Raw genomic sequence first — 21,822 nt, 5'->3', positions numbered from 1 at the left:
TTCCAAAATAACACTATTTTAAATGCAGCTTGCAATCAGTGTTCTGAGACACATCTGTGGATATGCCAATCAGTTCTTTTTTAGTGATATTCACTAAACATATACCATTATATTGGTTTTCAGTGAACAACATAACTGTTTCAATATTCGTTTATGTTGCAAAATGATCACCACAATAAGCCCAGTTAACATCCATCAACACACAGTATATTTTTTTCTTGTTATGAGAATTTTTAAGATCTCCTCTCTTATCAACTTTTAGTATACAATACAATACTGCAGTATTATTAACTATAGTCACCACACTGTACATTACATTCCAAGATTTATTTATTTTATAACTGGAAGCTTGTAACTTTTGACCACTTCACCCACTTTGCCTACTCCCCACCCCATCTCTAGCAACCACCAACCTGTTCTGTGAACTTTTGAAAATTGACTTTCAAATAGAGATATTATCTTGAATTATGAGAACTAACCCTTCTTTGTTGTTATAGATTATCCTTTTATAGATCATTGGACATCATTTTTAATTTTCTATTAATTCACATCAAAGTTTATGAGCAACAGGGGTCTATAATGTTTCTTCTTACATATTTAATAGGATTTACTGTGAATATATCTGGGCCTGGAGTTTTGTAAGAGGGCCTTTAATTACAGTTAATTTTCCTTAACAGTTAGCAGGCTATTCATATTTCCAATTTACTTTGATTTTACTTTTATAAGCTGTGTTTTCTATGAAGTTTACCATTTCAACTATTCTCATATTTATTTATTTTTTTAGAGATTTTATGGGAATCTCTGGGTGGCTCGGCGGTTTGGCGCCTGCCTTTGGCCCAGGGAGTGGTCCTGGAGTCCCGTGATCGGGTCCTACATCAGGCTCCCTGCATGGAGCCTGCTTCTTCCTCTGCCTGTGTCTCTGCCTCTCTCTCTCTCCTCTGTGTCTTTCATGAATAAATAAAATATTTTAAAAAATTATTTACTTACTTACTTAGTTATTTATTTGAGACACACAGAGAGAGGCAGAGACATAGGCAGAGGGAGAAGCAAGCAGTCTCCCTGCAAGGAGCCCAATGTGGGATTTGATCCTAGATCGGAATCCCGCCCTGAGCCAAAGGCAGACGCTCAACCGCTGAACCACCCAGGCGTCCCAGCAACTACATTTTTATATTTAATGGCTGGAAGTTGTTCATGATTTCTTTTTAATCTCCTTAAAGTATATATGAACAGTAGGAATATCACTGTTTTTTTCATTCTTGATATTGCTTAGTTGAGTAACTCCCCCCACTTTTTTTGGTTTTTGTTTTGTTTTGTTGTTTTCAGTTGAAGCACACCAGAGGTAAAGTTTATCCACATTACTAATCCTATTGAAGAATCAACCTCCAGCTATTCTTGTTATATATAAGTTTGTTTTATTTTATTAGTTTCTGTTCTCATATTTGTTATTTTCTTCATCTATATTATTTGCACCTATATTATTTGGTTAAATCTCTTGTCATTTTATTGTGATTACCCAAAGAGAGTGATCACAACAGAAATAACCAGACTTTCTCATTTTCTAATATATTCCTTTTAAGGTATAGGATTTCCTCTAAGAAGCACTGATTTCCATGAAGGAAAAACAAATTTTTACATAGGCACCTTCATTATTAATCAAATCATAATATTTTCTGATTTACTTTGTGATTTTTTTCTTTGAATTTTGGGTTACTTGGAAATATAGTTATTAATATCTCAATATGGGAATGATTGTCTAGTTATATTTTTATTATTGATTTCTGGCTCAAATTTATTCTGGATTCAATACATATATTCTAAATTATTTCAATCTTTTGAAATTATTAAGACATCCTTTAGGCCCAATATGTTGTTACTTGTCATCAATGCCTGGTGTGTAATTTTCACAGGCGAAATTTGATGGATATACTGTCTTTAAATAAATGTTTATAAACATTTATTTGGTCAGTATATTATCTATCAAAATTTCTAAATCCCTGCTGGGTTTTTCCCCTTCAGCTTATTCAATCCATTACATCCCTGCTCTCTAGTGGCCAGAAATATTAATTTCTTTCTTATGTTGTATGTGGGAGACAAATGACATTGTCTAGTCAGTTCGGTATGATTGTTCATAATTCTCTTTAAAAATGCTTAAATGTTTTGGAGGATGAAAGGAACAGGGTAATAAACATGGAAAATACTGTGAACATTTTTATATTAAGAAAAAAAAGCAGAATGTCTGTGTGCCTCAGTGGTTGAGCATCTACCTTCTGCTCATGTCATGATCCTGGAGTCCTGGGATTGAGTCCCACAGCAGGCTCTCCCTCTGCCTATGTCTCTGCCTCTGTGTGTGTGTCTCTCTCATGAATAAATAAAATCTTTAAAAAATGAATAAAAAATAAAAAGCACTCCTCCAAGGAGCAAAAAGTTAGATAAATTCTGTCTTTTTATCCCTATGGCCATGGTTTGTAGGTCTGAATATATCCACAGCACAATGACTATTCTCTTCATAAAGTGGAAAGAGGCAAATGGACTCCAGCATTACTGTGTGATACTCTTAACAAAAAGAAAAGAAAACAATTTCTTTTTGTTACTTTTATTATTTTGAAACTTGTGAAACAAAGCTTCTTCTTTCCTAATTGGTGTTTTTAAGGCTATAAATTTTGCCCTTAAGCATGGCTTTTGGTACATCCTAAATATTTTAATGTGCCATAATTTCATTGTTGTCCAGGTGAAAGTATTTTCTAATTTTCCTTGTGATTTCTTTTATAATTCATGGGTTATTTAGGTTACTTAATGTTCTGTCTTGGGTTTTGTCCCTCAAACACTTAGCTATTTCCTAAGTATTTCAAGTACTTCTTGTATTTGTCCAGTTTCTATCATTGGTGTGGAAGAAAGTATTACCATTATATTAGCTATTTAATCTGGTTAGAAATAGAAAATTATGTACGTTTTAGATCTGTATTATATATATATAGTTATATATAGTTATATATATAATAAAATTCTGTTATCCATGCTAAAGTATACACATACCAGAATTCTTTTTTTTAAAGATTATTTATTTATTCATGAGAGAGAGAGAGAGAGAGAGAGAGAGAGAGAGAGAGAGAGAGGCAGAGATACAGGCAGAGGGAGAAGCAGGCTCCATGTGGGAAGCCGGATGTGGGACTTGATCCTAGGTCCCCAGGACCAGGCCCTGGGCTGAAGGTGGCGCTAAACTGCGGAGCCACCCAGGCTGCCCAGCATACCTGAATTCTTGGCACTTATAGAAAGCATCAAAAAAACTTCCTGAATTTTTCAGGGTTTGATTATGATATAGATAATTCAGTATAATTTTATAATTGGAGCAATTTTTATGATAGTATAATTGAGTTGCTTGAGGAACACTGACACCTTTGTTAATATCAGTATTTAAATATAGAATTAAAAAGGCATTTTTGGGGCAGCCCGGTGGCGCAGCGGTTTAGCGCTGGCCTGCAGCCCAGGGTGTGATCCTGGGGCCCCGGGATCGAGTCCCACATCGGGCTCCCTGCGTGGAGCCTGCTTCAAAAAAAAAAAAAAAAAAAGGCATTTTTGAGTTAACTTTTTGTTATCTATTTGTTCATTTACGATGACTAAACAAGATTCTTCAAAACACCCCTCACAATCCCAGGAAGAGCTAACAGAGTCCTGTTCCACTCAGAATCCCATGACAATTATAAATGATAATAAATACTGCACAAAGGTACCTAAAATTAAACATATATATATATATATATATATATATATATATATATATATATATATAAAATCTCTTATCTTTAAACCTTGACTTTTTTCAGCTTATTGAAGTGTAATTGATATATAAAACCTTGCACAGGGGATCCCTGGGTGGCGCAGCGGTTTGGCGCCTGCCTTTGGCCCAGGGTGCGATCCTGGAGACCCAGGATCGAATCCCACCTCGGGCTCCCGGTGCATGGAGCCTGCTTCTCCCTCTGCCTGTGACTCTCTGCCTCTCTCTGTGTGTGACTATCATAAATAAATAAAAATTAAAAAAAAAAAAAAAAAACCTTGCACATATTTAATGTATACAATTTGGTAAGTTTGCAACTTCTTGCAAGATACATCTATGAAGGGAAACAAATTGAACTATTGGGACTTAAGGTAAGTTTGAATTCTAAACTAGAGTTGGCAAAAACTGCCTTTGTAAATTTCAAAATAAAAGTAAGTTTGCCTGATAGTAGGGAGGGGCAAGATGGCGAAAGAGTAGGGTCCCCAAATCACCTGCCCCCACCAAATTACCTAGATAACCTTCAAATCATTCTGAAAATCTACGAATTTGGCCTGAGATTTAAAGAGAGAACAGCTGGAATGCTACAGTGAGAAGAGTTCGCACTTCTGTCAAGGTAGGAAGACGGGGAAAAAGAAATAAAGAAACAAAAGGCATCCAAGGGGGAGGGGCCCCGCGAGGAGCCGGCTAAGGCTGGGGCGAGTGCCCCCAGGACAGGAAAGCCCCGTCCCGGAGAAGCAGGAGCTGCACCAACCTTCCCGGGTGGAAAGGCCTCGCAGGGAGTTAGAGCAGGACCCAGGAGGGCGGGGGTGCCCTCGGGCTCCCTGGGACACTAACAGACACCTGCGCCCCGGGGAGAGTGAGCCAAGCTCCCTAAGGGCTGCAGCGCACATGGCTGGACCCGGGAGCAGCTTGGAGGGGCTCGGGCGGTGGCTCCGTAGAGGGGGCTGCGTGGCCGGGAGGGCCAATCCAACAGCGCAGGCCCAGGAGCACAGGGCATCGGGGACACAGCCCAGGATCCGGCCTCCCCCCGGGACAGACAGAGGCTGGTAGGGCCCAGGACAGCAAGGACGCTCCTGCCCCAAGCTGAGCAGATCAGCGGCCCCACCCAGGAGCATCCAGGCCCTGCAGACGGAGAGCTCCGTAGTTACTGCAGGAGCTGAATCCAGGGCTCCAGAGCTGGCCGCCGCCACTGTGGTTGTTCCTCCTGGGGCCTCACGGGGTAAACAACCCCCACTGAGCCCTGCACCAGGCAGGGGGCAGAGCAGCTCTCCCAAGTGACTATATCCCCTGGAGTATCCTCCACGATGACCTACAGGTGTCCTCAACCTCAGAAGACACAGAGAGCAAATGAGCCAGCTCCTGGCCTCGGACACTTGTCCTCCACCCCACTGCACCCTGACGGGGTGTCTGTGGACCTGAGGACGTGGCCACTCCTAGACTGATGTGGGGAATCAGCGTTTGCTCAGCTGCATTGCATGGAAAATTTCAGGTCCACAGGGTGCTGCCTCTCAGGTTCCTGGGGGCTGTGCTCAGATGCCCACCCCTCAACAGACACACTGTACTTTTCTTTAGGGAAATCCATGGGCTGTGGCAAAGGCTACTCTTCCCTGTGGAATGTCAAGTTGTTCTTCTGGAAATACATTATCTATGAAATGGAGGGAGATTTGAGTGAGCACTTGTCACTCCAATGGAAATAAAATCTAAGATGTTAAGCTCTCTTTGGTTTACGCATGTCTGCATTTGGGGATTCAGCATGGAGTACCCACTGTGTGCTCTGAAAATGGATACCATATTCTCCCCTGAGATGAGTTTTTCTTGACTCTATGGTGGTAGCTTTGTGGGAATTGTGATGGGCAATATTTCACCCATGTAGTTCATTTTTGTTCTTGAATGTCATCTTAGAGTTGTGTGTAGTGTTTTATTTCCCTTAATAAAATGTTAGCACCAAAAAAGAAAAAAAATCAGCACAACAGGCCCCTCCCCCAGAAGACCAGCTAGACTGACAAGTTCCAGGGGAAGCCAAGAGACTTAAAGTATACAGAATCAGAAGATACTCCCCCGTGTTTTTTTTTTTCTTGCTTTTTGATTTCTGTTTGCTTCCCCCACCCTTTCTTTCTTTCTCTTTTTCTTCTCTTTTTTTCTTCCTCTTTTCTTTCTTCTTTTTCTCTTTTCTTTCTTTCTTTCTCTCCTCTCTTTTTCTCCTTTTCCCAATACAACTTGTATTTGGCCACTCTGCACTGAACAAAATGACTACAAGGAAAAACTCACCTCAAAAGAAAGATTCAGAAACAGTCCTCTCTCCCACAGAGTTACAAAATCTGGATTACAATTCAATTTCAGAAAGCCAATTCAGAAGTACTATTATACAGCTACTGGTGGCTCTAGAAAAAAGCATAAAGGACTCAAGAAACTTCATGACTGCAGAATTTAGATCCAATCAGGCAGAAATTAAAAATCAATTGAATGAGATGCAATCCAAACTAGAAGTCCTAATGATGAGGGTTAAGAGGTGGAAGAACGAGTGAGTGACATAGAAGACAAGTTGATGGCAAAGAGGGAAACTGAGGAAAAAAGAGAAAAACAATTAAAAGACCATAAGGTTAGATTAAGGGAAACAAATGACAGCCTGAGGAAAAAAAACCTACGTGTAATTGGGGTTCGCGAGGGCGCAGAAAGGGACAGAGCGCCAGAATATGTATTTGAACAAATCAGAGCTGAAAACTTTCCTAATCTGGGAAGGGAAACAGGCATTCAGATCAAGAAAATAGAGAGATCCCCCCCTAAAATCAATAAAAACCATTCAACACCTCGACATCTAATGGTTAAGTTTGCAAATTCCAAAGATAAAGAGAAAATCCTTAAAGCAGCAAGAGACAAGAAATCCCTGACTTTTATGGGGAGGAGTATTAGGGTAACAGCAGACCTCTCCACAGAGACCTGGCATGCCAGAAAGGGCTGGCAGGATATATTCAGAGTTCTAAATGAGAAGAACAGGCAACCAAGAATACTTTATCCAGCAAGGCTCTCATTCAGAATGGAAGGAGAGATAAAGAGCTTCCAAGACAGGCAGGAACTGAAAGAATATGTGACCTCCAAACCAGCTCTGCAAAAATTTTAAGAGGAATTCTTAAAATTCCCCTTTAAGAAGAAGTTCAGTGGAACAATCCACAAAACCAGGGACTGAATAGATACCATGATGACACTAAACCCATATCTTTCAATAGTAACTCTGAACGTGAATGGGCTTAATGACCCCATCAAAAGGAGCAGGGTTTCAGACTGGATAAAAAAGCAGGGCCCATCTATTTGCTGTCTACAAGAGACTCATTTTAGACAGAAGGAAACCTACAGCCTGAAAATAAAAGGTTGGAGAACCGTTTACCATTCAAATGGTCCTCAAAAGATGATATATAGCCATCCTTATATCAGATAAACTAAAATATACCCTGAAGACTTTAGTGAGAGATGAAGAGGGACACTATATCATACTTATAGAATCTATCCAACAAGAGGACCTAACAATCCTCAATATATATGCCCCGATGTGGGAGCTGCCAAATATATCAATCAATTAATAACCAAAGTTAAGACATACTTAGATAAAAATACACTTATACTTGGTGACTTCAATCTAGCGCTTTCTACACTCAATATATCTTCTAAACACAACATCTCCAAAGAAACAAGGGCTTTGAATGATACACTGGACCAGAAGGATTTCACAGATATCTACAGAACTTTACATCCAAACTTAATTGAATACACATTACTCTGAAGTGCACATGGAACTTTCTCCACAATAGACCACATACTGGGTCACAAATCGGGTCTGAACCAATACCAAAAGATTCGGATCGTCCCCTGCATATTTTCAGACCAAAATGCCTTGAAATTAGAACTAAATCACAACAAGAAGTTCGGAAGGACTTCAAACACATGGAGGTTAAGGATCATCCTGTTAAAAGATGAAAGGGTCAACCAGGAAATTAAGGAATAATTAAAAAGATTCATGGAAACTAATAAGAATGAAGATACAACTGTTCAAAATCTTTGGGATGCAGCAAAAGCAGTCCTGAGGGGGAAATACATCGCAATACAAGCATCCATTCAAACACTGGAAAGAACTCAAATACAAAAGCTAACCTTACACATAAAGGAGCTAGAGAAAAAAACAGCACATAGATCCTACACCCAGCAGAAGAAGAGAGTTAATAAAGATTTGAGCAGAACTCAATGAAATCGAGACCAGAAGAACTGTGGAACAGATCAACAAAACGAGGAGTTGGTTCTTTGAAATATTTAATAAGATATAAACCATTAGCCAGCCTTATTAAAAAGAAGAGAGAGAAGACTCAAATTAATAAAATCATGAATGAGAAAGGAGAGATCACTACCAACACCAAGGAAATACAAACGATTTTAAAAACATATTATGAACAGCTATACACCAATAAATTAGGCAATCTAGAAGAAATGGACACATTCCTGGAAAGCCACAAAGTACCAAAACTGTATCAGGAAGAAATAGAAAACCTGAACAGAACAATAACCAGGGAGGAAATTGAAGCAGTCATCAAACACCTCCCAAGACACAAAAGTCCAGGGCCAGATGGCTTCCCAGGGGAATTCTATCAAACGTTTAAAGAAGAAACCATACCTATTCTACTAAAGCTGTTTGGAAATATATAAAGAGAGGGAGTACTTCCAAATTCATTCTATGACGCCAGCATCACCTTAATTCCAAAAACAGACAAAGACCCCACCAAAAAGGAGAATTATAGACCAATATCCCTGAAGAACATGGATGCAAAAATTCTCAACAAGATATTAGCCAATAGGATACAACAGTACATTAAGAAAATTATTCACGATGACCAAGAAGGATTTATCCCCGGGACACAAGGCTGGTTCAACACTCGTAAAACAATCAATGTGATTCATTATATCAACAAGAGAAAAACCAAGAACCATATTATCCTCTCATTAGATGCAGAGAAAGCATTTGACAAAATACAGCATCCATTCCTGATCAAAACTTTTCAGAGTGCAGGAATAGAGGGAACATTCTCAACATCTTAAAAGCCATCTACGAAAAGCCCACAGCAAATATAATTTTCAATGGGGAAGCACTGGGAGCCTTTCCCCTAAGATCAGGAACAAGACAGGGATGTCCACTCTCACCACTGCTATTCAACATAGTACTAGAAGTCATAGCCTCAGCAATCAAACAAAGACATTAAAGGCATTCAAATTGGCAAAGAAGAAGGCAAACTCTCCCTCTTCGCTGACTTGATACTCTACATAGAAAACCCAAAAGCCTCCACCACAAGATTGCTAGAACTCATACAGCAATTTGGCCGTGTGGCAGGATACAAAATCAATGCCCAGAAGTCAGTGGCATTTCTATACACTAACAATGAGACTGAAGAAAGAGAAATTAAGGAGTCAATCCCATTTACAATTGCACCCAAAATCATAAGATACCTAGGAATAAACCTAACCAAAGAGGTAAAGGATCTATCCCCTAAAAACTATAGAACACTTCTGAAAGAAATTGAGGAAGACACAAAGAGATGGAAAAATATTCCATGCTCATGGTTTGGCAGAATTAATATTGTGAAAATGTCAATGTTACCCAGGGCAATTTACATGTTTAATGCAATCCCTAGCAAAATACCATGGACTTTCTTCAAAGAGTTAGAACAAATTATTTTAAGATTTGTGTGGAATCAGTAACGACCCCAAATAGTCAAGGGAATTTTAAAAAAGAAAACCATATCTGGGGGCATCACAATGCCAGATTTCAGGTTGTACTACAAAGCTGTCGTCATCAAGACAGTGTGGTACTGGCACAAAAACAGACACATAGATCAATGGAACAGAAGAGAGAATCCAGAAGTGGACCCTCAACTTTATGGTCAACTAATATTTGAGAAAGGAGGAAAGACTATCCACTGGAAGAAAGACAGTCTCTTCAATACAGGGTGCTGCGAAAATTGGACATCCATATGCAGAAGAATGAAACTAGACCACTCTCTTTCACCATACACAAAGACAAACTCAAAATGGATGAAAGATCTAAATGTGAGACAAGATTCCATCAAAATCCTAGAGGAGAAAACAGGCAACATCGTTTTTGAACTCGGCCACAGTATCTTCTTGCAAGATACATCCACGAAGGCAAAAGAAAGAAAATAAAAAAATGAACTATTGGGACTTCATCAAGATAAGAAAATTTTGCACAGCAGAGGATACAGTCAACAAAACTCAAAGACAATCTACAGAATGGGAGAAGATATTAGCAAATGACGTATCAGATAAAGGGCTAGTTTCCAAGATCTATAAAGAACTTATTAAACTCAACACCAAAGAAACAAACAATCCAATCATGAAATGGGCAAAAGACATGAAGAGAAATCTTACAGAGGAAGACATGGACATGGCCAACATGCACATGAGAAAATGCTCCGCATCACTTGCCATCAAGGAAATACAAATTAGGGATCCCTGGGTGGTGCAGCGGTTCGGCGCCTGCCTTTGGCCCAGGGCGCGATCCTGGAGACCCGCGATCGAATCCCACGTCGGGCTCCCGGTGCATGGAGCCTGCTTCTCCCTCTGCCTGTGTCTCTGCCTCTCTCTCTCTCTCTCTCTCTCTCTCTCTGTAACTATCATAAATAAATAATAATAATAAAAAAAAGGAAATACAAATTAAAACCACAATGAGATACCACCTCACACCAGTGAGAATGGGGAAAATTAACAAGGCAGGAAACCACAAATGTTGGAGAGGATGCGGAGAAAGGGGAACCCTCTTACACTGTTGGTGGGAATGTGAACTGGTGCAGCCACTCTGGAAAACTGTGTGGAGGTTCCTCAAAGAGTTAAAAATAGACCTGCCCTACGACCCAGCAATTGCACTGTTGGGGATTTACCCCAGAGATACAGATCAATGAAATGCCGGGACACCTGCACCCTGATGTTTCTAGCAGCAATGTCCACAATAGCCAAACTGTGGAAGGAGCCTCGGTGTCCATCGAAAGATGAATGGATAAAGAAGATGTGGTTTATGTATACAATGGAATATTACTCAGCCATTAGAAATGATAAATACCCACCATTTGCTTCAACATGGATGGAACTGGAGGGTATTATGCTGAGTGAAATAAGTCAATCGGAGAAGGACAAACATTATATGTTCTCATTTATTTGGGGAATATAAATAATAGTGAAAGGGAATAGAAGGGTAGAGAGAATAAATGGGTAGGAAATATCAGAAAGGGAGACAGAACATAAAGACTCCTAACTCTGGGAAATGTACTAGGGGTGGTGGAAGGGGAGGATGGTGGGGGGTGGTGGTGAATGTGTGACAGGCACTGAGGGGGGCACTTGGTGGGATGAGCACTGGGTGTTATTCTGTATGTTGGCAAATTGAACACCAATAAAAAATAAATTTATTATTTAAAAAAAGTAAGTTTGCCTATCAGTATGAGAAAATAAGTATTCATTCATTACCTCTCATGACCCAGGAACTTTTAGGGATCCTATAGACTGACTACTGCTGTATCCAGATAGCAGAAAAAATATAGACATACTAAGAGACTTTAATTGCAGGATTGTCTGATTTTTTATTTTTTTAAGATTTATTTATACAGGAGACACAGAGAGGGAGGCAGAGACACATGCAGAGGGAGAATCAGGCTCCCTGAAGGGAGCCCTGATGCAGGACTTGATCCCAGAACCCCAGGATCACAACCCGAGCCAAAGGCAGATGTTCAACCAAGCCACCCATGTGCCCTTCATGGATTTTTTAAAATTTAAATGAATTAATTAACAAAGAATACATTATTAGTTTCATAGGTAGAATTTAGTGAATCATCAGTTGCACACAATACCCAGTGCTCATTATTACATCACATGCCCTCCCTAATGCCCATCACCTAGTTACCCCATTCCTCCACCCACCCCACCTCCAGCAACCCTCAGTTTGTTCCCTATAGTTTAGAGTCTCCTATGGCTTGTCTCTCTCTACTTTCTTTGATTTTTAAATCCAAAAGGCATTTATGGATATCTCAAAGACTATCACTTTTAACAGGTATTGCGCCAATCATTTTTATAAGAATTTTCTCCTTTGGGATCCCTGGGTGGCGCAGCAGTTTGGCGCCTGCCTTTGGCCCAGGGCGCGATCCTGGAGACCCGGGATCGAGTCCCACGTGGGGCTCCCGGTGCATGGAGCCTGCTTATCCCTCTGCCTGTGTCTCTGCTTCTCTCTCTCTCTCTGTGACTATCATAAATTAAAAAAAAAATTAAAAAAAAGAATTTTCTCCTTTAATACAGCAAACCTAAAACAAAAATACAGCAAACCTGTGAACTAATCACTTGTATTATTGCTATTATTCCTGTCATCTGCCAAATGAGGAAAAAAAAAGGTGATTAATTTGCCCAAGATGAATCCCTCAGAAAGTTCTGTATTTCAGATTTGAATCCCTGATGCCTGATTCTAGACCCCTGTTTTAATTCCCATCTCTACAGTAGTACCTAAACATTGGACCTGAAGCATGTGGGTTTGCTGAGGGAAATTACTCTGAAACAAATATGTGTGTTTTAAATATGGACACATCACAGTAAGTGGGGCTGAGACCAGCTGGCCTGAGCTACTTGCAATAAAAGACTGTGCAGCCTCCTGGATTTTTTCTATCCATCCCTACAGTCCACTTCTGAACTAGTATCCTGCCTCTAGGGCTTTTCTTATGATGCCTGGGATGTGCCTCAGCCCTGCAGTGCTATAAATCACCTCCCTCCTTGTCATTCTGTGACCTAAGTGCTTAGTGCAGCCTGCTCAGTGGAGCCATTGTTTTCATTCATTCCACTTGGACATCTAAATCCTGACCAATGAGGAGCTCCTGTGTTGCCCTGAAAACTGCTGTGTGCACAAATTGGTCTCAGGTCCCAGTCCTGAGGCCAAGTGGGTTTTTGGGAAAAGAGCCCTCAGCTGAGGCAAATAACTAAAGACATGATCAGATGTGTATTCTCAGAGACTACATGAAAACATCAGTGCCAATAAATAAGTAAATAAATAAATAAATAAATAAATATATATATATATATATATATTAAAAACAAAAAGACAAAAAGCAGGACAAAACAGGACTATTACAATCAGAGAAAATTCTCTGAGAATAGATATGTGACCAAAATGGGAAGTATTTGCTTATTCTTTCTACATGCACTCCCCTATTTATAGATATTCGGTCTCACATATTTAAAATCATGCAGTACAATTTTAGTTTCTAACAGCATATATGAAATATTTGCACTATAAAACTAGAAGATATAGTTCACTATGGATGGTAGGACATGAACACAATTGACAGCCACACAAGTGAGTGTATCAAAATAAATGCTGCTCCATGCCTGCTGCATAGGCTTTAGAGATTCTCTTCCTCAGTGGGAAAAATTAGAGAGGGAGACAAACCATGAGAGACTCCTACGTCTGGGAACAAACAGAGTTGTGGAAGGGGAGGTGGGAGGGGGAATGGGGTAACTGGGTGACTGGCACTAAGGAGGGCACTTGATGAGATGAGCATTGGGTGTTACACTATATGTTGGAAAACTGAATTTAAATAAAATATGTTTCTTTTTTGTGAGGAGATATGTGGTGTAATACAATCTAGAACTTCACTGTCCAATATTATAGCTACTAGCCCTATGTAGCTATTTAAATTAAATTTAAAATTAAATTCAGTCCCTCAGTCATTCTAGCCACATTTCAAGTACTCAAAAGCCACATGGGCTTGGGGCATCTGGGTGGTTCTGTCAGTTTAGCAGCTGACCCTTGATTTTGGCTCAGGTCTTGATCTCAAGGTAATGAGATTAAGCTCTGCAGGAAGCTTATCTAAGATTCTCAGGCTCTTGCTCTCTGCCCCTCCCCCTCTCTCTTGTGCTAGCTCCCTTAAAAAAAAAAAAAAGAGCCACATGGGGCTAATAGCTACCAAACCAGAATACTGAATAGCATATACATCAAATCATCACAGAAAATTCTACTGGACAGTGCTGACCTATAAAAAGTGGATCAAATATAAATTAAACATATTGCTGGGAACATATTACTATTTAACAAATAATGGTTTGATAATCAAGATTGTTAGGTTTGTGAATCTGTAAAAAGCCTGATATATAAACCCATTCTCCAAGTTTTTTTCCTATGAAAATCTTTGGGGCTGTCAAACGAATACTCAGCAACCAATGCATTTATGAGAGGAGAGAGAAAGCAAGTTAGACTTTGGAAGAACTGGCATCCCCAACACAAAACCCAGTAACAATACAAAAGAAGGAATTCAAAATCCCCAAGATTTCCTACATTCATGGTGGAAAACAGCAATATTCTCATAATTACCAAAAGAGGGAAAGTTTGCCTTTTGAAAATATTGAGCTTAGCTTCTACTGCATGAGCAGGATATCCCCTGGCTTACTTAAATCTTCCTAAATAAAACATGACTTTAATTTCTACAACTTCATTTAGTTTGATTTCTAGGGTAGTTAACCTTTTATGGTGTTATATTATGAATTTTAAGTGTTTAAGTGTATTAACTGAAATAGAAATACAACTGTTTGGTGTACTACACTTCTATCCAATGTCCTTGCTACATGTGCTTATTAAACATGATGGTTTATCAATATTTTTCCTCAATTTTCTGCTTTCTCCTATTAATAATCATTTTACAATTACAAAATATTTTATTTATTTGCTTGACTCATGGCACTGGCTAGGATTGACAATATAGCACTTTGCCTATTTATTTCAGATGGAAAGCTTTAAAATCCTTCACTTACAGGATTACTTTTAGTTACATATTTAACTTATGTAATAGGGCATTTCTTTTTACTGCTCCTGCTATTTTTAATAATAGCTGTGGCTCTAGAAATATGATCAATTTTAATAAATTTTCACACTTAATGGCTAAGCCTTGTTTCTGATATCCTCTCATGATTTTTCATGTTATTAATGTAATGATATCCTATTTTTAAAATTTCTGATATTATTTGAGGCTCCTTCATTTTTAAATAAATTTCACCAGAAATTTAGCTCTCAGTAATTCATTTAAAGGATTACACTGATTCATTACCCTTACCTCGTGTTTGTTTTTTATTATTTGCTTCAATCTGATTCCTCTGCTATATTCAGACACCCTCATTTTAAGTTTTAGGCACTAAATTCCAAGAAACTCACTTTGGCAAAGAAAATCCAATAATATATATAATGATAAAGCATCGTAATGCAGATTTACTCTTGGAAAAAAAATGGTAAATTAAATATTCGGAAGTCTGTCAGTGCAAGTAATCACATTAAGAGCATAAAGGGAAAAAAACATAAGATCATTTCTCAATGCAGAAAACTACATGATAAAATTCAGTGTACATCCATGATAAGTAATCTTAGCAGAGGAGGTTTTTTTTCTTTTTTTTTAAACCATTCTACTGAAACATATTTCCAAAACAACAAAGAGCTCACAGAGAAAATTAAAAAGCACTACTTCTGAGCAGGATGATAGAGCATGCATTATGAACAGCTGGCCTGCCACAATGCAGGACAAACCTCAGGGAAATAAAGAGAAACAAAGGGCCACCATGAGTCAAGCGAGGAGAAAATAAAAGCCAGGGTCACACAGGGGACAGTGGCTAATTATGCCCGCATCAGGATCTGACAAAGGCAGCAGCTTCTGCACAGCGGGACACAGAATTGGAAAATCCAATAAACTAAGACATCTGAAAAGCGCTGAAGTGGCCTCTGATCAGAAGCACTCCCTGCTAATGTCTCGCTGGCAAAAAAGCATTTCCAGCATCGGCTTGTGAGATTTTCCGGAAGAGAGACCAAAAGAAATCATGTCTTGTGAAGAAAAAGCTTTCCACAGTGACAGCCGTAACACGGGGGGGGGGGGGGGGGGGCATGCACACAAAGACCTATGTAGACATAAACTGGAGCGAGCAGAAAAAGGATTTATAAAGTGTATGGGTGTGACGTTCCAGAATAAACCTGGGGCAGGGGGAGGATTACGATTTTTAAAATAGACCATACAAAAAAGCAATAGAATACAATGTGTCTGAATGAATACTGGGAGACATGAAATCAAAACCTCAAGGATCTGTAATTACGTCCTCCAGAGGAGACTGCAAGCGGGAGGGATTGCGATCCGGCAGCGGGAGTGCAGAGCAGCAGGTGCAGAGGCCTGAAGGGGCGGGGCAGCCCAGCAGCCGAGAACAAAGGAGGATGCGGAACCAGCGTACACACTGTGCAGACAGCAGAGTGGATCCCGGGCTGACGTTGCTCCCACAGGAAGTGTCCGCCGCGCCTGCCCAGAGGAGGAAGTAGGAACCCACAAGCACAGGAAGAGAGCAGGGGGAGAAGGAAAAGAGATGCACACTTCGTAAGGAAGAGACCCCGGTACCAGCTCGGGCTCTCTGGGCCTCAAGCCTAAAGGAAGAGACACCGGAGCAGTTCCGGTACCATCTGGGGAGAAGAATTTGCCATGGAAGAGCCTGCAGCTCCCACTGAAGCCTCTGAGGCATCTGGGGCACCTACGGGGGCCGAGGTGGCAGGGGAGGGTGCACCTGGGCCTTCACTCCACATGCGCCCGGTCTTCCGGCAATTTGCGGCTGCGGGCCCGGCCCCCCTCCGTGCGTCACGTCGGAGGCCTGCCCAGGCCTCGGGGGGAGGGGCGGGGCCCAGTCGCTTGCAGGGCCGGAGCAGCGGCAGCTGGACAAAGCAAGTCACCTGCAGGTATTTTCTGCATGGGCTTTGCAAGGAGGGGGAGAACTGTCGTTATTCCCATGACCTCTCGGGCCGGCTGCAGGCTGGGGAGAGCCCTGGTTCACCGCCTGGGGCCTCCGCAGACCCAAGCCCTAGCACGGCTGCGCATATTGAGACCTTGCCTCAGGAAGTGGCTGAAGCCTCCTCTGTTGCGTTCGCCTGCTCCTTGCCTGCGATTGGCTTAGCTGCTGAAGGGGGTTTCTTTGAAGCTGAGAGAGACAATGCAGGCCTTGAAGCTGCCGGAGGAGCTGGTGTGGAAGGTTGGGAGAATGCCATTGAGTTTGTTCCTGGGCAACCCTACCGGGGCCGCATGATCCCTTCTGTTCCCAGGGCTTCTGTGCAGAGCCCAGTGACTGAGAGGGAACAGATTGCAGTGGGCAGGGGGCAGCAGCTTTGCCGAGATGCGGCTATGGGGCAGTGCTTTCGTGGGGAGAGCTGTATGTATGTCCATGGAGAGATATGTGATATGTGTGGGCTTCAGGTCTTGCACCCTGTGGATGCTGCACAGAGGGCAGACCATATAAAGGCTTGCATTGAAGCACACGAGAAGGATATGGAGCTCTCGTTTGCAGTTCAGCGAAGTATGGACAAAGTGTGTGGCATCTGCATGGAGGTTGTCTATGAGAAAGCCAACCCCAGTGACTGCCGCTTTGGCATCCTCTCCAACTGCACCCACACCTACTGTCTTAGGTGTATCCGCAGGTGGAGGACTGACAAGCAGTTTGGCAACAGGATCGTCAAGTCCTGTCCACAGTGCAGGGTCACCTCCAACTTTGTGATTCCCAGTGAGTTCTGGGTGGAGGAGGAGGAAGAGAAGCAGAAACTTATTCAGCAATACAAGGAGGCAATGAGCAACAAGACTTGCAGGTATTTTGCAGGAGGCAGGGGTTTCTGCCCATTTGGAGATAACTGTTTTTACAAGCATGCAGACCCAGAGGGCCTGGGAGAGGATCCTCAGAGGCTGAGTGCTGAGGCATCCGGTGCTCACTGCGGTCAATTTTCGGAGCCTACTCAGGTGCGAGAGGGTGAGATGCCCTTTAAAAGCAGTAAAAAAGAGCTTGTCATGCTTCGGCTGGCCAATCTGTTGTTTAAGTGTTTTATTTCACTGGGAAATGATGAGATTTCTTTTCAAAGGACCAGTGGGACTTGCTTCATTATGAGCTGGAAAAAAATATTTCAGTTTGAATCTGTAGCATTATGCTGTGGCATGTGGTCTAGTGTGCTAAGGCTCTGCCATCCGCTGTTGCTTGTTTTCTGTTTATAGACACATCTATCATTCACAGGCTATTGAAGCCCTTTTTATAAAGCATCCATCTCTGTTTTCTTCCATCCCCATTTCAAGGTTATAGTGCTTTACTGTGGTGAACTGTAACAAAAAGTCCTTAACGTTATTGTTTGATGAAATGAATATGACTGTAGTTTATGGTTTATTTTGTCATCTCTGTTTTCAACAGGATTGACTCAGTTCTAGTCTAGTGTTTACAGAATTTCCACACTCATTTTGAAGTCCCTCAAGAATAAATGTGACAGGGTGAAGGGAGAAGTCTAAACTGAACAAGGAGCTTTTTGCTACTACAGCCTTAAGAAATGGACCCTCGCAGGGCCTTTGTGGTACAGCTGCTCACCTTTGTTGTTTACATGTCTGTTCCTTCCCTCATTCCCCTTCAAGTGCACTCTTTAACATGTGGTTACCTTGTGGTTTTTGTGTTTAACTTGACCAGAACCAGGTGTGTATGTTTACATGTTTTTATCCTGTGAAGCTTGATGTGAAATTACTTATATTTGGAAGTATTTATTTAAGAATTATATATGTGCATATAAATGTGTAAAAAGTTATATGATCAAAAATATTTATAAAGGATACACCATATACTATCTGGAAGAGCTGGAAGCTGGAAGTGAAAGGCAATATGATTTGCTGTTGTGTGAGTGTGAGGTGTGTAAATAATTGTTCTGTCCTTTTCACAGGCTCAGTAAATAGTATCTAACGACAACAGATAATTGAAGTGGCTCTGGTCAATTATAGCAGACACCGATAAAGAAATTTTACAAAATAGGACATTGGTAATTCCTGTGATGGTATTAATAGCTCACTGTTCTATTATAAATACAGAAATGTGTGTTCCCGTGCAGTTTAGCGCAATGTCATTATTCCTTATAATAGCACAATCAATCCTGAACTCAGATACACAGTACTTTGTATTCAATATTTCTAGATATTCAAAGAAAGGGGCTTTTGACAAAAGTTTTCAATATATACATGACAAAATTATAAAAGAAAATAGAATAATATTTAAATGAGTCAAAATATAAGAATGGAAAGATAAGTGAAATATATAAAGGAACAAAAACTAAGTACATAGTAATATGGGAATTACACACTATCAGATTAAGTGAAAATGGCTTAAAAATTGAAACTCAAAGATTATCAGACTTGATTAAAATTAAAATGAAACTGTATGCTGTTTAAAGTACACACCTACAACATAAGAATACAGAACCTTAAAAGTAATAGAATGAAAAAATAAATAGCAATGCTGTGACTTTTGTAACAGACAAAGTTGATATTAAGGATAAAAAGATTGCTGGAGATAAATAAGGTTAGTATATGAATATTAAATTATAATTTACCTGGAAAATAAAACTATTCCAATTTTGTATTCATTTAATAACACAGCATCAAAAATAAATAATAAGAAAAATATAAAATTTAAGTGGACAATTTTCATACATCTTTTCAGTAACTGAACAAGCAAAGGAGTTGAACAGCACAATTCTAACAATTTATCTAATGTAAAATGTACAAAATGTTGTATGCATCAACTGCAGAATGTTCTTCTCTTGGCTGAGGTGAAAATATACGAGATACATAAGTTCTATGAGATCCAGATTGTCCAGACTATTTAGGAAAGACACAGTACATTTACAGAGTTTGTGCCATTTACTAAGCACTCTCCAAAGGACTAATTTAATTCTCAGACTGATGTTGTGAAGTCATTGCTATAATTATTCTTATAATCCTAATGAAGTAAATAAGGTTGAGAGGTTAAATTACTTACACATACAGCTGTGACCCATAGGTATAAATTATTTGAACCACAAAAGGAACTCAGTGGTATATTTCCAGAGCACAGGCACCATGCTGCTTCCTCCCTCATCTACATGTCCAGGATCAGCTAGACCAGCTGAATATTGCTATTGGAAATGTGTGTGCAATCTTTCAGTATGGATGGTTCAGCCAGATGGGACAGAGATGGACATAAAAAAGCTCCTAAAGAATGTGGGAGCTGTGGGGCTTTGTTGGCTTACAGACTCAGTATTTCTTAGTCCCTTACCCAATATGCCTCAGCTTCTCAGATTCTTACACTGCCTCTCTTCTTATATAATGCCTGATTTTATCGGTAAGTATCTCAGCCCATTTTACTGGCACCTTTGCCATATTTCTTGCGTATCAATTCTTATCCAAAGAATTCACCAATCAAGAGGCTGTGTGGATGCCTCACTATTAACTGTCATGCAGGGTGAGTAATTCCAAACAAAAATCAAATATGCTGGTTCCCCTGAGGCCGCTCCATTCATGCAGGGGAAAGAGGAATCAGATGACCAAACAACCAAAGAAAAAGGACCAGATGGGTCACTCTCAAAGACTACTGGCACCAAAGTCTCAAAAAAAATGAGCTTTGAATAGAGGCTAAGCTGCTGTTAAGGGGGGATTTTTAAGCTGAGCTTGGAAAACTTTGAAAACTTTGTCTTAATATACACTACCTAATGTTCTAAAATAGAATGTTTTTATTCAAATGGCATCTTGAAACAATCATTATAAAGTTCAGGATATACAATGGAACAAGGATTGGCAGAAGATAAAGTGGTTTTGCTGACAATGAATAATTAGAATCCTGACTCAGCTTCTTACCAGCCATGCAGACTGGAGCAAGTTACTTAAATTTCCTATACCTCAGTTTTTTTATATGAGAAATGGGTATAGCACCACCTATTTTGTGGTTGTTATGATGAAAATATTTACATTGGACAAAGAAATTGAAACATAGATTGGATTTTTAAAGTGGCATGTGTAAAAGGATTACATGTGTTTGTGACCTCAGAAGAGCTTGCACAAGAATTAATAATCCACAGACTTTTTCTCTTTGGGTATCTTTGGAACTTGCGTTAAAGTAACGGTGTTATTTTATGATTTTTTTTGTAGCATGGGGGCACATTACCATTATAGTCATAATTTTTAAAAAGATCAAGTAATTTTTTCAACAAAAGTGATTCAGTTAAAACTAAAAATGTGCTATTTTATTCCTGAAATATAGTAGGCAACAACAAAAATATGTATTATTTGTGATGGATGTCTACATAAGGAAAATAAATAAAATGATGTTTAAAAATGGGATTTCTGTTCCCTCATCAGCTCATTCAGAGGTCAGATAAAGGAATGTCACTACCTTCGGCTCTGGGAAAAGTATTCCAAGGGCTTGCTCATGAAGCGGGGCGGGGCCACCTCTGTTGCAGTCAGAAACAAAGGAGCTCTTGCCACACAAAAGTTTGCTCTTTGAGTGATTTAGTATGTGCTGGCCCCTCCTCCACTAGGACTCATGGATTCAGCTCAGGTGTCTATACAGAAGGTATCATTTTAATCACACAGAAATAAATGCCTATGTGAAACAAGTTTGATTGCTTATGCTTCAAATGACTAAATTTGGTGGACTACACACTTACAAATACGCTAATACTCCTTCCTCTCGAACACATGGAAACCACTTTGTCTCATGTACCATTAAATCCATTTACTGAATTTCAAGAACTTAAAACATTTCTAATCCATAGTAAGCACCCATATGCTTTTCTCTTTTGTAAACATCTTGAGGGTGTGGTTTTTGTTTCCACACTAGGTGGTGAACTACAACCTCAGTGCAAAATGGAGTTGGAGTGGGGATGGGGATGGGGAGACTTGGAAAATAACCCAGCAATTGTTCAAGAAGGTAAATTAATACATGAAAAAAAATTTGCTATAGAATATATAGTATATCACATTTTCAAGTGTTGTATGGACACTAACAAAATATAACTATCATATTATAATGGAACTGTCAATTGCATGAGAAATTAGTAGTACAAGCAATATTCTCCAATGTCAATGCGAGAAAATTAGCCACTAGCAGGTGAAGCTTCTTTTAAATATCTCTTTTAAAATAATTTGATTAAAGAGTGAATTCAAAATAATTTATCAGGACAGAATAAG

General features: G+C 39.9%; 1 protein-coding gene and 1 long non-coding RNA gene across 2 annotated transcripts in view; one reads left to right on the top strand and one right to left on the bottom strand.

Annotated features, from left to right (window-relative positions):
* LOC121489920 overlaps positions 1 to 16,037 on the bottom strand; it is a 52,397-nt gene extending 36,360 nt beyond the window's left edge. The window contains exon 1 of the long non-coding RNA XR_005987456.1: positions 15,904 to 16,037. This is a non-coding gene — a long non-coding RNA (uncharacterized LOC121489920). The remainder of the gene's footprint in view (positions 1 to 15,903) is intronic.
* A 164-nt stretch (positions 16,038 to 16,201) lies between these two features.
* MKRN3 (makorin ring finger protein 3) lies at positions 16,202 to 21,375 on the top strand. Its single transcript, XM_041751441.1, is given in 2 exon segments — positions 16,202 to 17,698; positions 17,701 to 21,375. Coding segments are annotated over 2 exon segments (1,464 nt in total). The 5' UTR covers positions 16,202 to 16,296; the 3' UTR covers positions 17,763 to 21,375.
* Positions 21,376 to 21,822: the final 447 nt, after the last annotated feature.

The sequence above is a fragment of the Vulpes lagopus genome, chromosome 4, assembly GCF_018345385.1.
Source record: "Vulpes lagopus strain Blue_001 chromosome 4, ASM1834538v1, whole genome shotgun sequence".
Classification (NCBI taxonomy): domain Eukaryota; kingdom Metazoa; phylum Chordata; class Mammalia; order Carnivora; family Canidae; genus Vulpes; species Vulpes lagopus.
Note: the sequence above shows the minus strand (reverse complement) of the source record. Positions and strands in the feature narration are given on the sequence as shown.